Here is a 17769-nt window from a genome sequence, read left to right as displayed (position 1 = left end):
TCTTCCAGTCCAAGAACATGGCATATCTCTCCGTCTGTTGGAATCATCTTTAATTTCTTTCATCAGTGTCTTATAGATTTCTGCATACAGGTCTTTTTTCTCCCTAGGTAGGTTTATTCCTAGGTATTTTATTCTTTTTGTTGCAGTGGTAAATGGGAGTGTTTCCTTAATTTCTCTTTCAGATTTTTCATCATTAGTGTATAGGAATGCAAGAGATTTCTGTGCATTAATTTTGTATTCTGCAATTTTACCAAATTCATTGATTAGCTTTAGTAGTTTTCTGGTGGCATTTTTAGGATTCTCTATGTATAGTATCATGTCATCTGCAAAGAGTGACAGTTTTACTTCTTCTTTTCCAATTTGTAATCCTTTTATTTCTTTTTCTACTCTGATTGCTGTGGCTAGGACTCCCAAAACTATGTTGAATAATAGTGGTGAGAGTGGACATCCTTGTCTCATTCCTGATCTTAGAGGAAATGCTTTCAGTTTTTCACCATTGAGAATTATTTTTGCTGTGGGTTTGTCGTATATGGCCTTTATTATGTTGAGGTAGATTTCTTCTATGCCCACTTTCTGGAGAGCTTTCATCATTGGTGAGTGTTGAATTTTGTCAAAAACTTTCTCATCTATTGAGATGATCATATGGTTTTTATTCTTCAATTTGTTAATATGGTGTATCACATTGTTGTGATTTGCATATATTGAAGAATCCTTGCATCCCTAGGATAAATCCCACTTGATCGTGGTGTATGATCCTTTTAATGTGTTGTTGCATTCTGTTTGTTAAGATTTTGTTGAGGATTTTTGCATCTATATTCATCAGTGATATTGGCTGTAATTTTCCTTTTTTGTAGTATCTTTATCTGGTTTTGGTATCAGGGTGATGGTGACCTCATAGAATGAGTTTGGGAGTGTTCCTTGCTCTGAAATTTTTTGGAAGAGTTTGAGAAGGATGGGTGTTAGCTCTCCTCTAAATATTCGATAAAATTCACCCATTAAGCCATCTGGTCCTGGACTTTTGTTTGTTGGAAGGTTTTTAATCACAGTTTCAATTTCATTACTTGTGATTGGTTTGTTCATATTTTCTGTTTCTTCCTGGTTCAGTCTTGGAAGGTTATGTGTTTCTATGAATTTGTCCATTTCTTCCAGGTTGTCCATTTTATTGGTATAGAGTTGCTTGTAGTAGTCTCTTAGGATGCTTTGTATTTCTGCGGTGTCTATTGTAACTTCTCTTTTTTCATTTCTAATTTTATTGATTTGAGTCCTCTCCCTCCGTTTCTTGATGAGTCTGGCTAATGGTTTATCAATTTTGTTTATCTTCTCAAAGAACCAACTTTTAGTTTTATTGATCTTTGCTATTGTTTTCTTTGTTTCTATTTCATTTATTTCTGCTCTGATTTTTATGATTTCTTTCCTTTTGCTAACTTTGGGTTTTGTTTGTTCTTCTTTCTCTACTTCCTTTAGGTGTAAGGTTAGATCGTTTTCTTGAGATTTTTCTTGTCTCTTGAGGTAAACTTGTATAGCTATAAACTTCCCTCTTAGAACTGCTTTTGCTGCATCCAATAGGTTTTGGATCATCATGTTTTCATTGTCATTTGTCTCTAGGTATTTTTTGATTTCCTCTTTATTTCTTCAGTGATTTCTTGGTTTAGTAACATATTGTTTAGCCTCCATGTGTTTGTGTTTTTTTTACGTTTTTTTTTTCCTGTAATTTTTTCTAATCTCATAGTGTTGTGGTCAGAAAAGTTGCTTGATATGATTTCAATTTTCTTAAATTTACTGAGGCTTGATTTGTGACCCAAGATGTGATCTATCTTGGAGAATGTTCCGTGCATTCTTGAGAAGAAAGTGTAATCTGCTGGTTTTGGATGAAATGTCCTATAAATATCAATTAAATCCATCTAGTCTATTGTGTCATTTAAAGCTTCTATTTCCTTATTTATTTTCATTTTGGATGATCTGTCCATTGGTGTAAAAGGTGTTAAAGTTGAGGTGTTAAAGTCCCCCACTATTATTGTGTTACTATCAATTTCCTCTTTTATAGCTGTTAGTAGTTGCCTTATGTATTGAGGTGCTCCTATGTTGGGTGCATATATATTTATAATTGTTATATCTTCTTCTTGGATTGATCCCTTGATCATTATGTAGTGTCCTTCCTTGTCTCTTGTAACATTCTTTATTTTAAAGTCTATTTTATCTGATATGAGTATAGCTACTCCAGCTTTCTTTTGATTTCCATTTGCATGGAATATCTTTTTCCATCCTCTCACTCTCAGTCTGTATGTGTCTCTAGGTCTGAAGTGGGTCTCTTGTAGACAACATATAGATAGGTCTTGTTTTTGTATCCATTCAGCAAGCTTGTGTCTTTTGGTTTGAGCATTAATCCATTCACGTTTAAGGCAATTTTCGATATGTATGTTCCTATTACCATTTTCTTAATTGATTTGGGTTTGTTTTTGGAGGTCCTTTTCTTCTCTTGTGTTTCCCATGTAGAGAAGTTCCTTTAGCATTTGTTGTAGAGCTGGTTTGGTGGTGTCGAATTCTCTTAGCTTTTGCTTGTCTGTAAAGCTTTTGATTTCTCCATCGAATCTGAATGAGATCTTTGCTGGGTAGAGTAATCTTGGTTGTAGGTTCTTCCCTTTCATCACTTTAAGTATATCATGCCACTCCCTTCTGGCTTGTAAAGTTTCTGCTGAGAAATCAGCTCTTAACCTTAAGGGAGTTCCCTTGTATGTTATTTGTCAATTTTCCCTTGCTGCTTTCAATAATTTTTCTTTGTCTTTAATTTTTGCCAAGTTGATTACTATGTGTCTTGGCGTGTTTCTCCTTGGGTTTATCCTGTATGGGACTCACTGCACTTCCTGCACTTGGGTGGCTATTTCCTTTCCCATTTTAGGGAAGTTTTCGACTATAATCTCTTCAAATATTATGTCTGGTCCTTTCTCTCTCTCTTCTCCTTCTGGGACCCCTATAATGCGAATGTTGTTGTGTTTAATGTTGTCCCAGAGGTCTTTTAGGCTGTCTTCATTTCTTTTCATTCTTTTTTCTTTATTTTGTTCACAGCAGTGAATTCCACCATTCTGTCTTCCAGGTCACTTATCCATTCTTCTGCCTCAGTTATTCTGCTATTGATTCTTGCTGTGTAGTTTTCATTTCAGTTATTGTATTGTTCATCTCTGTTTGTTTGTTCTTTAATTCTTCTAGGTCTTTGTTAAAAATTTCTTGCATCTTCTCAATCTTTGCCGCCTTTTTTTTTCCGAGGTCCTGGATCATCTTCACTATCATTATTCTGAATTCTTTTTCTGGTAGGTTGCCTATCTCCACTTAATTTAGTTGTTTTTCTGGGGTTTTATCTTTTTCTTTCATCTGATATATAGCCCTCTGCCTTTTCATCTTGTCTATCTTTCTGTGAATGTCAAGGATTGTGGTATTAATAACAGAATTAGGCAACTCAGGAGAAGTGGGTTTGAATGAAAATAGATTTGCTTTAGAGATATTAAACCTGAAGGGAATGTACTGTCTCCTTGAAGTGAGACTTCACAGGCATCAGAAAAACAGGAGTGATGTCCAGGGAGAGAGCTGGGTTTGTTCTGCAGATTCGAAATTGTGAATGACCAACTCATGAAAGAAGACCCTGCAGAGGGAAGAAAGTCAGGAGCTGAGTGAGGCATCTCAAAATGCCATAATATAGGTGAGCCATACATACAGAGGTGAAGGATGGGAAAATGAAATTGTACCTCATTTTGAGGTACATTTTAAGGCAGATTTGAGAGACTGTACCTCAAACTGTTGATTTCTTGGTAACCTTACAACAGTGCTCATGAGTCGTTTAGCCATTAATTGGATATTGATTCACTAGAAGGCAACCAACAAAGATGGTGACCTAATTGCCATCATGTTGCATGAAGAACAGTTGAAAGCACCAGAATCAGTGAGCATGGAAAACAGAAGAGGAAGTTGTGGTGGAGGAGGGAGGCTGAGATTTGCCTTCACATATTGTAAAGGCTTTTATGGGTGGAAAATGGAGCAAGAATAGTCACTGTTACTTAGAGGATTCTTCTATGTTTTGTTGTGGTTCCTTCCCCTGGGAATCATCAAGCAGAATGGAGTAGCCAACTGCCAAGGCTATGAAGATGGATCATGAATAGTATGAGAGTGAATTAAAACACCCTCAAATCTTCTTCCAAACCTGTGATCCTGGATCTACAAGTAAGTCATCTCCTTTCCTAATTTTGACTATTTTCTATAGGCTGATCTGCTCCCCTCTATCACTAAGAAAGTAAAAAGGGAGCTCAGATTTGCTCCCCATGACCAAAATTCATGATGAGTTAGCCAGAGACTGCAAACTCAAAGAAATGTCTTCTGCTCCATCTGTGTCTCCAGTACCCAACAGTGATGAGCACAAAATACACATCTGTGTACTACCTGACAACTTGAAGAAGATCAGCACCTCCTGTGTGGTTGCACCTTGAAGTTAGGATTGAATTACAGTCAGCCCTCCATATCCACCAGTTCAACACCTGAAGATTCAACCAACCATGGATAGAAATTTTTTTTAATTCCAGAAAGTTCTAAACAGCAGAACTTGAATTTGCTGCACACCAGCAACTGTTTACATAGCATTTACACTGATTTATAACTATTCACATAGTATTTACTTTGTATTAGGTATTATAAGTATTCTGGAGATGATTTAAAATATACAGGGAGGATTTGGGTAGGTTATATGCAAATACTACATCATTTGATATAAGGGACTTGGGCATCCTCAGATTTTGGTATCTGCCAGAGTCCTGGAACCAATCCCCATGGGTACTGAAGGATGACTGTATTTCCTACAACTCTCAATAAATAATATTTCATTTGGTCTCCAATCTCCAACCTTTAATAATGTCTTCCAAGAGGAAGATGAAGTTTCCCAACAAGGTTCATTTCTTTTTTGGCCCCTTCCTCGATGTCTTCACATGTTTGATAAAACTCAGCAAAGGCTTTATTATAAAATCCAGATGAAACCACCTGGGTTTCAGGACATAATTGGAAACTTGGCTGCTTTGATGCATGCAAAGGAGAAGAAATAAAGTCAACTATAAGAACACAAAGCTTAATATATGAATAATGTTCAAACTTTGTAATTACATTCAGATAGGGAAGTACACGTTTTCCAAGAAAAACAACCTGCTGCCTCTAAGAGTTTAGAATGTCTTTCAGAAGTAATCAGTACTCCAATGCAATGGATGCTAAGGATGTAAGCATATTTTCTTTATTTGGCATGAAGAAAGTGTTTTAACAAGCATTTAAAAGTTCAGGTACTGGAACCAGACAACTTGGTTCAAATCCCAGCTTTGCTACTTACTGGCTGTGTGAATGGAATTAGTCACCTAATCTCTCTGTGCTTTAGGTTCCCCAGCCATAAAATGATGATAATGTTAGTATCTACCTTATAGGATTATTGAAAGGATAAAGTGAGTTAATACATTTACAGAGCACATGAAACAGTGCCTAGTATGTAGTTAGTGCTCAACAAATTGTAATTATTGTTGCTGTTGCTTTAAAATAGTAGAAGAGAAAAAGGCCTGCTTCTTTTTGAGTTTGTGGAATGAAGGAAGCCACATGTCTATTGGGAATTGCTCAAAATACCTGAGGTAGAAACAAAATGTATCAACCAGGGCTTTCTATACCTCTGTTCAAAGACAGTATAAAAAAACACATGGCCTGAGTAGGGGGCAATTTTCAGAAAAATTAGCTCTCAACTAGTATTAATGAGATATTTACCCATTTCTACAGAGGAGTAAGTAGCCTGGAACAGTCAATGTCAGGATGATGGCTTTGTTCTGTATACATAGTAAAACAAATGTTTTTTGTTTTGGAGTTTCCTAGTTAAAGGTTAAGGAGATTACTTAACTTGTAACTTGGAATTTATAACTTTCTTTATCCCCTGAATTGAAGGTTGCTTGTGAAATCTGACAGTAAACCACTGGACAATTTTCTTAATAAATGCAAATATTTTGAAAGACAGGGAATAAGTTTTGTTTTCAACATCTATTTCTCTCTCTAATCTTTCCATGGTTTCCAATTTATCTTGCCAATTAGCACACAATGTAGAAAACCTAAATTTACAGAAGTACTCACAACTGGCATTTAGCTAGGCTTATTTTCCAAGAGGAAGAAAGTGAGAAATTATGGTTAATATGAAAATAACTATCATTTGTCGAGCACTTATTGTTGTTTCAGGCCCTGTTCTGCATTCTTTACCTCTATTATCTCAATCAATCTTCCAAGAATCTTTCAAGATAGCTATCTGTGTTAGAGTAACTGATGCTAGCTAACTCTGACAAATAAACCCCCAGACTCAGTGGGGGAACTCAATATAGGTTTGCATATTACTGAATAATGTCTGATGCAGGTCACACAGCTTTCCTGGGTAGCAGGCCTCTAAAAGATGTCTTGAGGTGTGGAGTTCCTTCTATTATAGGGCTTCAGCACCTCTGAGTCTTTTGCTTCTTGCCCTGTAGACAGGGAGAAAGAAAGAATATGGCATAGGTATACCAGTTTCTACCTACCTCAGCCCACAATTAACCTACATTACTTCTGCTCAAATTGCCCAGAAATCAGTCACATGGTCAACCAAACTACAAGAGAGGCTGGGAAATGCTGAGGAAAATGTAGACACCAGTAAACACTTAAAGTATCCTCTATAGTTTACCCACTGGTCACCAAATATATCGAGATTTCCTTCCCTCTTTTCAAACACAGAGCACACTTACCCCTCCCCAAAGGAACTCCCATCTGGTCAATGCAACCAGCTCAAAGTCCAGGACTTCTGGTTCTGTGAAGTTCTTGTTCTTGTCTAAGTCTCGATGTGGCATCTCTTGACCCAGTGTCCTATGAACCAAAAAGAAAGTGATCGATAAACCAAAGTAACAAGTGTGCTCTCTCTCACACACACACACACAAACACAAATACACACAAAGTACAAATGGCATAATAGCAATAGGATAACTATAATAAAAAATCCTGTCCAGAAAAGGAAAAAATGGGAGACACACAGCAGTCATTGTTACTGCATATGGCCAGGTTGACACACCCACCCTCTGCCTTGTGGGTAGGGAAGATTCTTCATAAGGCACCAGATCTGCTCTCTTGGGGAACTCCTTGTCTGTTTTTCTCTATGGCCAGAAGTTATTCCTTCTGAGAGGGTCCCCTTGTCCACCTCTGAGGTGTGTGTTGAAGAGCTGGCCTTCCATGCAGCCAACAGTCCACCTCCTGCTAGTGGAAGAAGTGGTTTTCAGTCTATCATGACATTTTTCAGATAGGCTTATGGTTATTTTAACAACATAAGTCCCTCAAAAAAATTGGCAGTCTCTTGCAAGCCATCAAATGTATGTACTGTCTCTATTCCCTTTTATTTCTCTTTGTAATTTAGCTATTTCTTTCCTGGGCTCATCTCACTCTTGAAACACTTGCCAGTGCAGTCAATAGTGTCCACCACACACAACTAATGATTTTCCCCACATTTTCTCCTTCTAGATCTACAAGGTTACTTGGCACACAGAGCCTTCCAAGTTGTGGTCGGTGTCAGTTTAACCAAATGTTTTGTCACTGCAAAACGTAGCATCTCACCTTTCCAGCATTTGGTATCAGTTTCCTTGACTATTGACTATTATGCCAATGCCACCAAGTTTAGGATTTTGTTAGAGCAGCATCCCGTGTCCATTACCAATTTTGGTACTGGTTAGGGGAAATAATGCTAGGTGCTGTGTTACATCAAGGTGACTGATAAATAGGTCTTGCTAAGTACCTTATACGTAGTGAGGTGCTTATTAATATTATTGGAAAATGCAGTATTAGGTGTATATATGCAAATCAGTTGTTTGAACATATTTGTATTTAATCTTTCGCAATTAAGGAAACCAACACTTAAAGAAATTAAGTAACACGTTGGAGATGTGTTACTGGAATCTGGAACAGATTGATCCAGATATATCTGGAATGGTTGATCTAGGTCTATCACACCACCTGTGCTTGTGCCTCTGGACGTCTCCTCAGTAGAAGCCAGAGCAAAAACTATGCTCCACCTTGTTCTCTGCTTTTATAGCAAAGGAAATCTGAAACCTGACCATTTCCCTGTAGTTTCTGATCCTTTTTCTCTTTGCACTATTTCAGAGGTATTACCCTCTGTCCATAGCATAATAATAGTTACTTAAGATGACTCAAAAACACAGTGGAAAATAATCTGTAGTTTTTGAAACAATGAACGAGGTCTTTGTCTCAAAATTTATTTATGTAAGCTTACACAGTGAGCTTACTTAATGGATTGTGCCTGTGTGAACATTTCTATTCTCCACTGAATGGTTTATTTGTTTAATGAATGTTTTCTGTATTCATTTAGGGAATTTTATTATACCATAACCATTCATTAAATCTGGAGGAGGTAACATTGTCGTATGCTTACTCTCTGTACAACCTTTGACATATTAACCTTCCCTATGGAAACATATATGCAAACCAAAATTGTCAAAACTGTTGGTTGACCTGAGCCTACACAATACTTTATTCATCCAGTAAATATTTATTAAGCACTTACCATCTATCAGGTGCTGAGCAAGACATGCTTTAAGATAGACTATAAATATTTTTTAAATCACCATTTTCAGTTGACCACATTTTACGTTTGCTGAAATGTCAGTTCACAAATGTGTGTGCGTGTGTGTGTGAGAGAGAGAGAGAGAGAGATTAATGGCAGTTTAGTAAGGGTGGTGGAAATTGTAAAAATTGCTAACATTGGTTACAGACTTAATGTCAGAAGATTTCTTCAGCTACACAGAAAGACTGCAAAGCAAATTTTCTTCCCTGAGGTTATGATTTGCATACAGAATGAAGGTTAAAATAAGACCAATGCAAATAACATCATTTTAGATATTTTCCCCTCTTAGTAAAACACAATGTACACTAATTTAAATTTTCAAACAGAAACATTAGGGAGGAATTGTATGGAAATAATTGTGTCAGCAAAAGTGATGTTTAAACACAATTTCACTAGCATTATTGTTCCATAAGTAGGAACCTAAACTTTCCTATGTGCTTTTTGCTTCCAGTGAAGTGATACCACTTGGTCTTAAGGCATCACTTTAAAAGGCAAAAGCCACTTGAAGGAACACGGTGAGAAGAGTGATGCATAAAAGAGAGAAAGAGAACTGTTTAGATATCTGAAACCCTTGCTTTTCATTTGCCTCAGCCTGAGGTTTGCAGAAGGACGTCACCCACTCCCACTGATTCCTAACAAGAGTATATATTAAGCTCTTTGAAATGTGAGTATTATGGGAAGGATCACAGCTGCTTTAAATTATAGAAGTTGGCAAGTGCCGGGGAGGAGAGGGAGGTCTTTTAAACTGAGAAAGACAGTTGCAAAACTTTGCACAGCAGCATGAACTCCAAGCTTCAAAAGCATTCTCACGCGCAGACGGGCACTTTATTTTTCAAGTTTTTTTTGTGTTGTTTTGAAGCTGCTTTGAATGATAAACACATATTTCTGCTGTAAACTTTTTTAATGGTTTCTAAACTCATGGGACAACCAAAGCAAGAAACCCTCATGATTTGGGGCAAGGTTTGATGTCAGCAATGCCTAGAAAAGGTAAGCTTCTATTTTCACTGCAGTTTTTTTCCCTTCTATTTGGCCTTTGTCAACAATATTTACTGGAAAGACTTAAGACAGCTACTTGTAGAGAAATGGGAAACTTGTAGAAAGTATGTCAACAAATGATAAGTCAGAGGTTGGAAAACCTCAGCTGTAGTGTTTTCTCCTACTTTCTATTCCGCTTGTCGCAGGAACAGCTGTGAACTATTTTTGACTGTATGAAAAATGGCATTTCTCTCAGAAAGTATGTGTAGATCTTCAAAATCTCCAATCTGATGTGCCTAGCATTCACCAGTGTGGTGATGGGCTCATTTATTGCAAAGGTCATATTACCTATGTTTTCTTATCCTATGATATGCAGCTCAACTTCCGGAGCTATGATCTTTCTATTAACTCAGAAATCTTTCCCATGGAAGATTTTAACATCCTTCCAGAAGGTCTCTGAAGTGTGCTTACTCTGACTTCTTATAAACTTCTTTTGCAGCCTATGTTTTTTAAAAGTTAAATAAATCGTTTGACTTTTCCTTTGGAGTGACATGAGAGGACCGTTATAGATATTGTGTCCTGGGCAGAGTGAAAAAGTTCAACTCAAAATCTGTGAAGTTGTCGTTGACTGGCAATGCTCTCATCTGAATAGGGTGGCTGTGTCTCCTTGATTGTGCCTCAGAAACAGGTAGGGAGCAAAGAGCCTCAGACAGTCCTGGTTTTTCTATGCATGGGTCATAGGAGAAGCATCCTGTGGTTTTAGGTGGAGGGGCAAGTAAATGTCTGCTGTGTCATTATTATTTCCTTGAGAAAGTCTCTGTTATCAGTGTTGCCATCTTTCTTTCCGAAGCAGAATTCCAGGTGCAAAAAACTAGATATCCACAGAGATCTGCAAATCCCCCCAGCAGGGTGCGATTTTAGCAGAGCTCACATTCATTCTTCACGCACACACATGTACTCAGAAAGCCCTGAAGGTTTGCTGGAGCTTGAGTGGTTTGGGACATCTAAGCGACCTCAGTCTGTGAAACCCACTGCTGCAGAAACTCTAGCAACAAGCCAGTTAGGCCTGGGTGAGGAAGTAAGATGCTGCCCCGAAGACGTGGCTCTTGGGGTGCAAAAGGCTCTACCTGCTTTGCTGTACCAGCTGTTGATCTGTTTCTGGACTGTTTTTCCTTGTGTGTCAAATTCTGATGACATAAAGTGGATTACAGCGACGTCCCCTGCCTTCTGTGATCTCAGGGAAAGGAGAGAAATTCAGATCAGAGAGAAGGATGTGATTGTAGAAAACCGAGAATGGAGTTCCATCAACTCATGGCAAGGTCGCAGGGAGAAAGCATCCACATTTGTGAATGGAGGAAGTGAGGGACCCCGCCTCTGGCTTCACTGTCTTGCTCCTTCCCAGACCCTCTCTGCTCTCCCTCTCTCCCTCCTGTTCTGTCCAAGCCAGCCATGCAACCTCAAGAAAGGGAACGGTGAGTTGGACAGACAAGATGATTAGCATCTCCTCCTTCTCGTCCTCTTGGCCATTCCCAGGCCAGTTGGGGAAGCCCCCACCCTATTTGGAGGGGGATCTCCAGGACCCCACCCTGTGACCTCATCGCAGGCAGCCGGAGAGCTGGGATGGCCAGGGGTTGCGTGGCGCCTTAGTGCACCCTGGGGATGGGTGCGGCCACGAAATGTGCAGTGTGGCGTGAGGTGACTGCCAGGGATGGAGTGTGCACTTCCCATCTTGGGCTCCCATGGCAGCTGGCAGCATTTCTAGAAGCCAGACCCTCCAGGCCCCACCTCTGGGCCCGAGGAGGCCCCAAAGAGGACAAAAACAAAAAAGGAGGGAGGGAGACGCAAGAGGGAGGAGATATGGGGACATATGTGTATGTATAACTGATTCACTTTGTTATAAAGCAGAAACTAACACACCATTGTAAAGCAATTATACTCCAATAAAGATGTTAAAAAAAAAAAAGGCAATTAGAGTCTCTAATGAAGCCCCAAGCCAGCTGACTCATCTGAGGCGCAGTCACTTGGGGCTTTGTGATGAAACCTGGACAGAGCCCTGGAAAGGACAGGTCAGGGTTGTACCGAAAAGGACACTGATGATCAGCCCATTGTGACCTAATCGTGCCTCCTCACCTCAGAGAGGCTGAGAGAAAGGCAACATATGTGAGGGACAAGGGAGGAGAGTATTAACTAATGAGCTGCCAGGGAGTGCAGAAGCCACGCTGCCTGAACCTGTAAAGAGTTTCAACCAGATTTAGCCCAGGTTGCCAGCTACAGCCTCACACCCCAAGTCTGTAGATCAGGACCTGAGAAGCCCCAGACTCCGGAATCAACCCCTAGGGCGCCTGGGAAAAAGACACCATCACAATTCAATAAACCTTAATTGTGTGTCTACTCAGTGCCAGAACCTTTATCAAGGCTCTTTGAACTTGACCCTTGACAGAGAGACCAAATGGTAACAGCCTGGAAAGTTCATGGCAAACACAAAGAGGGGCTTTGCAAATCAGCCTGCTGAAATCAAAGACAGCATCTAGTTGCATTTGAACTAGACCTTGGAGGAGGTGTAAAATATCATGGGAGAGACAAAAGGGTCAAGAGCATCCAGGCAGAAGCCAGGGGACAAAGGCACAGAGATGGAAAGGTCATGGCTGCTTCCCTGTGGATGTTGAGGTGCTATTTCCCCAAGTGCATTTCAAGGAATACCAGCTTCATGGGTTATTAATAAGAGGATAAACAAAAGTATTTCCTGGGCAGGCAAACTTGTGAAAGTGAAAAACTATACACCACAGAGGACCAGAACTCAGGCTCTCAGGTCACAAACATCTGACTTCAGATCCCTGCTCCACCTCTTAACTGCCATGTGAACTTGGACCCATTCAATCATCAGTTTCTTCATCTGTTAAGTGAGGATCATTATATACATTCTTATGGGGGCATTTTGAGGATTTAATTAGAGAATTCATGAAAAGGGCCTACTATCAACCTGTCTGGCATATAAGAGCTCCATGAATTTTAGTTATTCTTACTATCTATTAGATGCTTGTTTCTTTACTGCAGGAATTCTCACATGTTTTAGTTCCTTAACATGTCCTCTGTCTCTCCATGAGTGGGTCATTAGACTCTAATGTTTCCAACATGTTAGAATATGAAACGACTTCTTTTCCCCGAAGAGTATCATACAAACCATGCGACTCGGAATGCATGCTGGAAAATGATTGTGTTGGCCCAGTTGAGGCTATATGGCCTTCAAGCCAATGACGTTTCTCGAGATTTACTTGAAATTTATCAATCTCCACCAGTCACTTCACGAATTGTCTTCCATATTTCTGTGAAACCAAAGCCCCCAAACTGGGATTCTCCTGTCAAAGGAAATTGACTTTTTTCTTAAAACTATTGTCAATTTTTAGAAGAGAAAAGTAACAGCAAAGCAAATTCTTGTCCTTCTTGGCTTTCACACCCAAAAGGCCAACCTCTGCCTATGGTTTGAGAGCCTGTGTATAGAGGGCAAAGCAAGGGCAAAAGGTAGGATAAAACATGATCCCACCTCAAGGAGTCATCAATTGAGTGGAGAAAATAAAATGTGTGCTCTTATGTCTAAAATGCAAAATTAGGTTTACAAGGAAGGCTATAAGAGGGGTTCAAAGTGAATGGGAATTCAGAGAAAAGGAGACCTTGGGTCCCTGGAATAATCAGAGTAATAGGTAACATTTTTTGACATATACTAAGTGTAAGGAATTGTGCTAAGTACTTTACAATATGATAACCCATGTGTCCTTTATAAGGTTACAAGGTGGGTGTTGACTTGCCCATTTCACAGATGAACAAACTGAGCCCTAGAGAAAAGCAGTAACCTGCCAGAAGTCTTCCAGGAAGTAAGGGGCAGAGTATGGTCTCAAACTCAAGTCCATGTGATGCTCTCTATCCCTTACCCAGGAAAGACGTTTCAGAGGAGATAATGTGTCACTTGGCCTTGAAGAATGGATAAGGATTAATGGGAGGGGAATTTCAGGCAGTGAAAAGAATATCAACAAAAGTATGAAAGAGACCAATGTGGGGAGTAGCAGGAAAGCCTCCCTGGTAGAACAAAGGGTGTGCATAGAAAGAAGAGGGAAATGAGCTCAAAAGACTTGGTTGGATCTTAAAAGTTTTCACCACAAGAACAAAAGTTTGTAAGTACGATTGGTGATGGATGTTAACTAGACTTATTGTGGTGATTATTTCACAATATATACAATTACTGAATCATTATGTTGTACACCTGAAGCTAATATAATGTTATATGTCAATTATATATTAATTTACAAATAGAAAAAAAATTAAGAAAATTCTAAAAAAGAAAATGTAAGAAAATGCATTAAGCTAGAAAATGTTGGAAAATAGTGTTATATTGTTATAGAAATGTATAATGAATAAAAAGTTATGTTATTTTCTGGAAAAATAAAAAAAAAGACTTGGTTAAAAAAAAAGAAAAACATGGCTGGAATCAGATCCTAGAAAGCCTTGAATGCCAAACCACAAAGTTTGGATATTTTTAATGGAGGAATCATTAAAACTTTGTAAAGAAAGTAACAAGAATGTAACTCCCTGGTGGTTCATTAGAATAATAATTTAAGATGATTAATCGGTCTGTACAGCAGGGGCAGAGACTAAACCTCCAGTTAGGAAGAGATGTTTGTCCAGGTGGGAGATGGCAGTAGTTGGTGCCACAGCAGCTAAGGGATGAAGATGCTCATTGGACCCAGTCTCCTAAACCTGCTACACCAAAGCCTTGACTGTCATAGTGGTCTTTCAAAACAACAACCTTGAGGCCTCACTAAATCCAGATTTAACCCTTAAGATGACAGGGGGTGGAATGGAAGGTCCAAGAGGAGCTGGTTGACCTCTGAGAGCCTTCTCAGCTTTCAATCTCCATGGAGATAAACTCTAAGCACTTTTATGGAAATCACTAACCATACAGTTCCCTATTCCATCACCAGTTTCCAGACTTCATATCAAACAGGCATATTTCCTAAAGAACTTCAGAGTCTGCAAAATTTTTATGAGTTTACAGCTATGGCAATTACATAACAGTGGTAGCGGCACACAGTGATTGGGGGAGAGTGTATTTTAATATATCCCTTCAGGGGAAATTTTTATCCATCCTCTTGGCTGTCTGCCTTTTGCAAAATTCAGCTGTCTACCTCTTGTGACTGAAAACTCTTCCTGCAGAGTGATACCACATCAGGATCTTGTGGTGCTGCAGTGATTCATGCAGGGCTCATATGACTTCCGCCAGTTCCCACATAGGGTGAGTTTCAGAGAGTAGGAATGAATTCATCTTTAGATTTTCCAGTGCCTTACAATTATAGTAGGTGTGAATCAATCTACAGACACAGGTGTGCAAGAAATTTCGTATTTCTCCATTTTATTTAATACAACTTAAATTTGATTCTAAGAGTTAATGGCAGCAGAAGCTTTACTTTCAGGCTCCTGCTCCCACAGATACCGATACTGGCAAGGTCTTCCTTCACGTCAGCTGTGCCCACTTTTATAAATTGCCTGTCCTTTTGATGTCTGTGGATTGTGCTTTCCAGCCCTGCTTGGGAACTGTCAGTCACTGTCCAGCCAGGAACCTGGGGTCTGAGCAATCCTAGTCTGAGGTCTGGTCACAAAGAGTGAGCGTTTCCACTTCTCACAGATCCACAATATCTGACCCCCAGTCCCTCCAGGTCTGGGGAAATCTCCCATCAAAGGCCCTGCATTCTCCCCTTTCCCACCATATACTCTTGGGCTTGGACTTTCAGAAAAGAAAGGAAAAAGTATTATTTTCAAGAAACTTCTGCTTTCTGCTCTGCCTATACAACCTTGAAACAAGGAAGTACAAAAAGCTGGGCAACATTCTTGGGATAAGTTGGGAGTGGAGAACACACACAAATAAATATTTCCCTAAGTTATTTTGTTGCATACCCAATAGGTATTCAATAATGGTCAGTGGAATGCATGTCCCAATAATTGATGAAATGGCTTCTCCAAAGTTGCTCAGTTTGCCACAAGAGTTTAGTAGAGGCTTTTTATTAAGAACCTACTATGTGCCAGTACTTTACATGTACTTACTACATGTCCCCATTTTTCAGATGAGAGAGGTGAGTCACTTATCCAATGTCCTATGAGCACTAAGGGATGGAGTAGGTATTTAAAGTTGTTCCCATCTCTAAAACCCATACATTTTCCACCCTGCCACATGGAGTCCTGGAAAGGATTCCTTATTCTCTACCAGAGCTCTGTTCTTAACTAATTCTTCAGCAGACATTTCCAATTAACATTTTTTTAATTTATTTAATTGAAGTAAAGTTGATATACAATGTTGTGTTAATTTCTGCTGCAGAGCAAAGCGATTCAGTTATACATATATATATATATATATATATATATATATATATATATACATTTTTTCATATTCTTTTCCATTATGGTTTATCACAGGATATTGAGTATAGTTCCCTGTGCTATATAATAGGACCGTGTTGTTTATCCATCTGATATATAATACGTTGCATCTGCTAATCCCAAACTTCCAACCCATCCCTCCCACCCTCCTCCCCCTTGGCAACGACAAGGCTGTTTTCTATAACATTTGTTTTAAATAGAGATTTTTCCCACCATGAACATAGTGTGATTCTGTTTGACATACTGATAATCTCATGGAATAGCGTTTTACCCCATCTCATCACTCATCTGCAAGGAAGCAGAGAGGGAGACTTAATCCCATTTGAAAGATTAGAGCAAGGTAATGTGACTTGTCGAAGGCCACAGAGCTAGAAGGAAGCTCAAAGTCGAACATGCATTTGTCTGTCTCTGCCTCTAAGTCAAGGGAAAGAAGTTAGTCCTAATCAATCAAAAGCTAATTACAAACCAGTATTAAATATTTACACTTTTAGTGCCTTCTTATACTACCAGTAACAGAAAACCATAGCTGATGTCATTGCTTTAAAACGCATCCTGCCAGATGTACACTAATGATATTTGAGAGCTGTCATTAAAACTTTAGCTGGTGACCTTGCCACCTCAGAGCAGCTTATTCTCTTAAACTGGTAAGTGATTGTTTCAGTTTCTTTCTTACATCATTAATTTTTTTAGAAAAGACTTCTTAGGAGTAATTTTGACCCCTGGCCACTCTAAAATCTAATTTAACATCAGTAGAATCTCAGTTTAGGGATTCTTTGAATTACCAACCCATTTTATCACAGGTGTTCATATCAGTTCCTCAGATCATTAGCATCCCCTCTTTTCTTTAATAAAGACCATATTCCTTGGCATTGTCATGGGGAGCTTTGAAAATCTGTCTCTTACCCACCTTCCTCATTCCCTGCACCCCTACTGCTCCCCTCCATATATGCATATACCCATTGCACCAAATACCACAGACTAGGTGGTTTAAACAACAGAAATTTATTTTCTCACAGTTCTGGAAGCTAGAAGTTTAAGACCAAGGTGTCATAGGTTTGATCCCTTCTGAGGCCTCTCTCCTTGACTTGCAGATGGCTGCCTTCTCACTGTGTCCTCACGTGGTTTTTCCACTGTGCAGAGCATCCCTGGTATCTCTCTGTGTGTCCCAATTTCCTCTTCTTATAAGGATACCAGTCAGATTGGATTAAGAACCATCCTCAGGGCCTCATTTGAACTTCATCACCCCTTTAAAAGTTGGTATCTCCAAATAGTCACATGGTGAGGTACTTCAACATGTGACTTTTGGGGAAGCCCAATTCAGTCCAGAACAACCCAAAAGCTATGCACAGTGAAGTCTTCACAGTTTCTCATGCATCCCTTTTCTCCATATGACATAGGTCTAAAGAATTGAGTCTATTCCCTTGCCTTTGTATAAATTATGTTGAGCCATATACAACTGCTGACCTTCAACCATTCTATTACCAACAAAAAAATGGCAATTTAATATAATTCCGATATAATTTAGAGACTTAAAAACTCTCATTTCTTGAAAACAATTTATGTGTGGTGTCCTTATAATATTACAGAAATTGTTGGTCGTCCTCCTGTTTGTCCTCGGGTCTGAGATAAAATGGTCTCCAAAAAGACTTTGAGAATTTATCCACACTACAGACCCTACCTCTAGCTTCAACACCAGCCATAGCCAAAAGCTCATACTTAATAAAGC

At 39.1% G+C, this 17769-nt stretch overlaps 1 protein-coding gene across 2 annotated transcripts in view; it reads left to right on the top strand.

Annotated features, from left to right (window-relative positions):
- Positions 1 to 9397: 9397 nt before the first annotated feature.
- Positions 9398 to 17769, top strand: part of C1QTNF7 (C1q and TNF related 7) — a 137022-nt gene continuing 128650 nt past the window's right edge. For both annotated transcript variants that reach the window (XM_004282533.3, XM_049708813.1), the window contains exon 1: positions 9398 to 9632. In XM_004282533.3, coding sequence (XP_004282581.1) covers positions 9611 to 9632 — 22 coding nt within the window. In that variant the 5' untranslated portion in view covers positions 9398 to 9610. The remainder of the gene's footprint in view (positions 9633 to 17769) is intronic.

This window comes from Orcinus orca, chromosome 4 (assembly GCF_937001465.1).
Source record: "Orcinus orca chromosome 4, mOrcOrc1.1, whole genome shotgun sequence".
NCBI classification, from domain to species: Eukaryota; Metazoa; Chordata; class Mammalia; order Artiodactyla; family Delphinidae; genus Orcinus; species Orcinus orca.
This window is presented reverse-complemented; position numbering and strand designations above follow the sequence as displayed.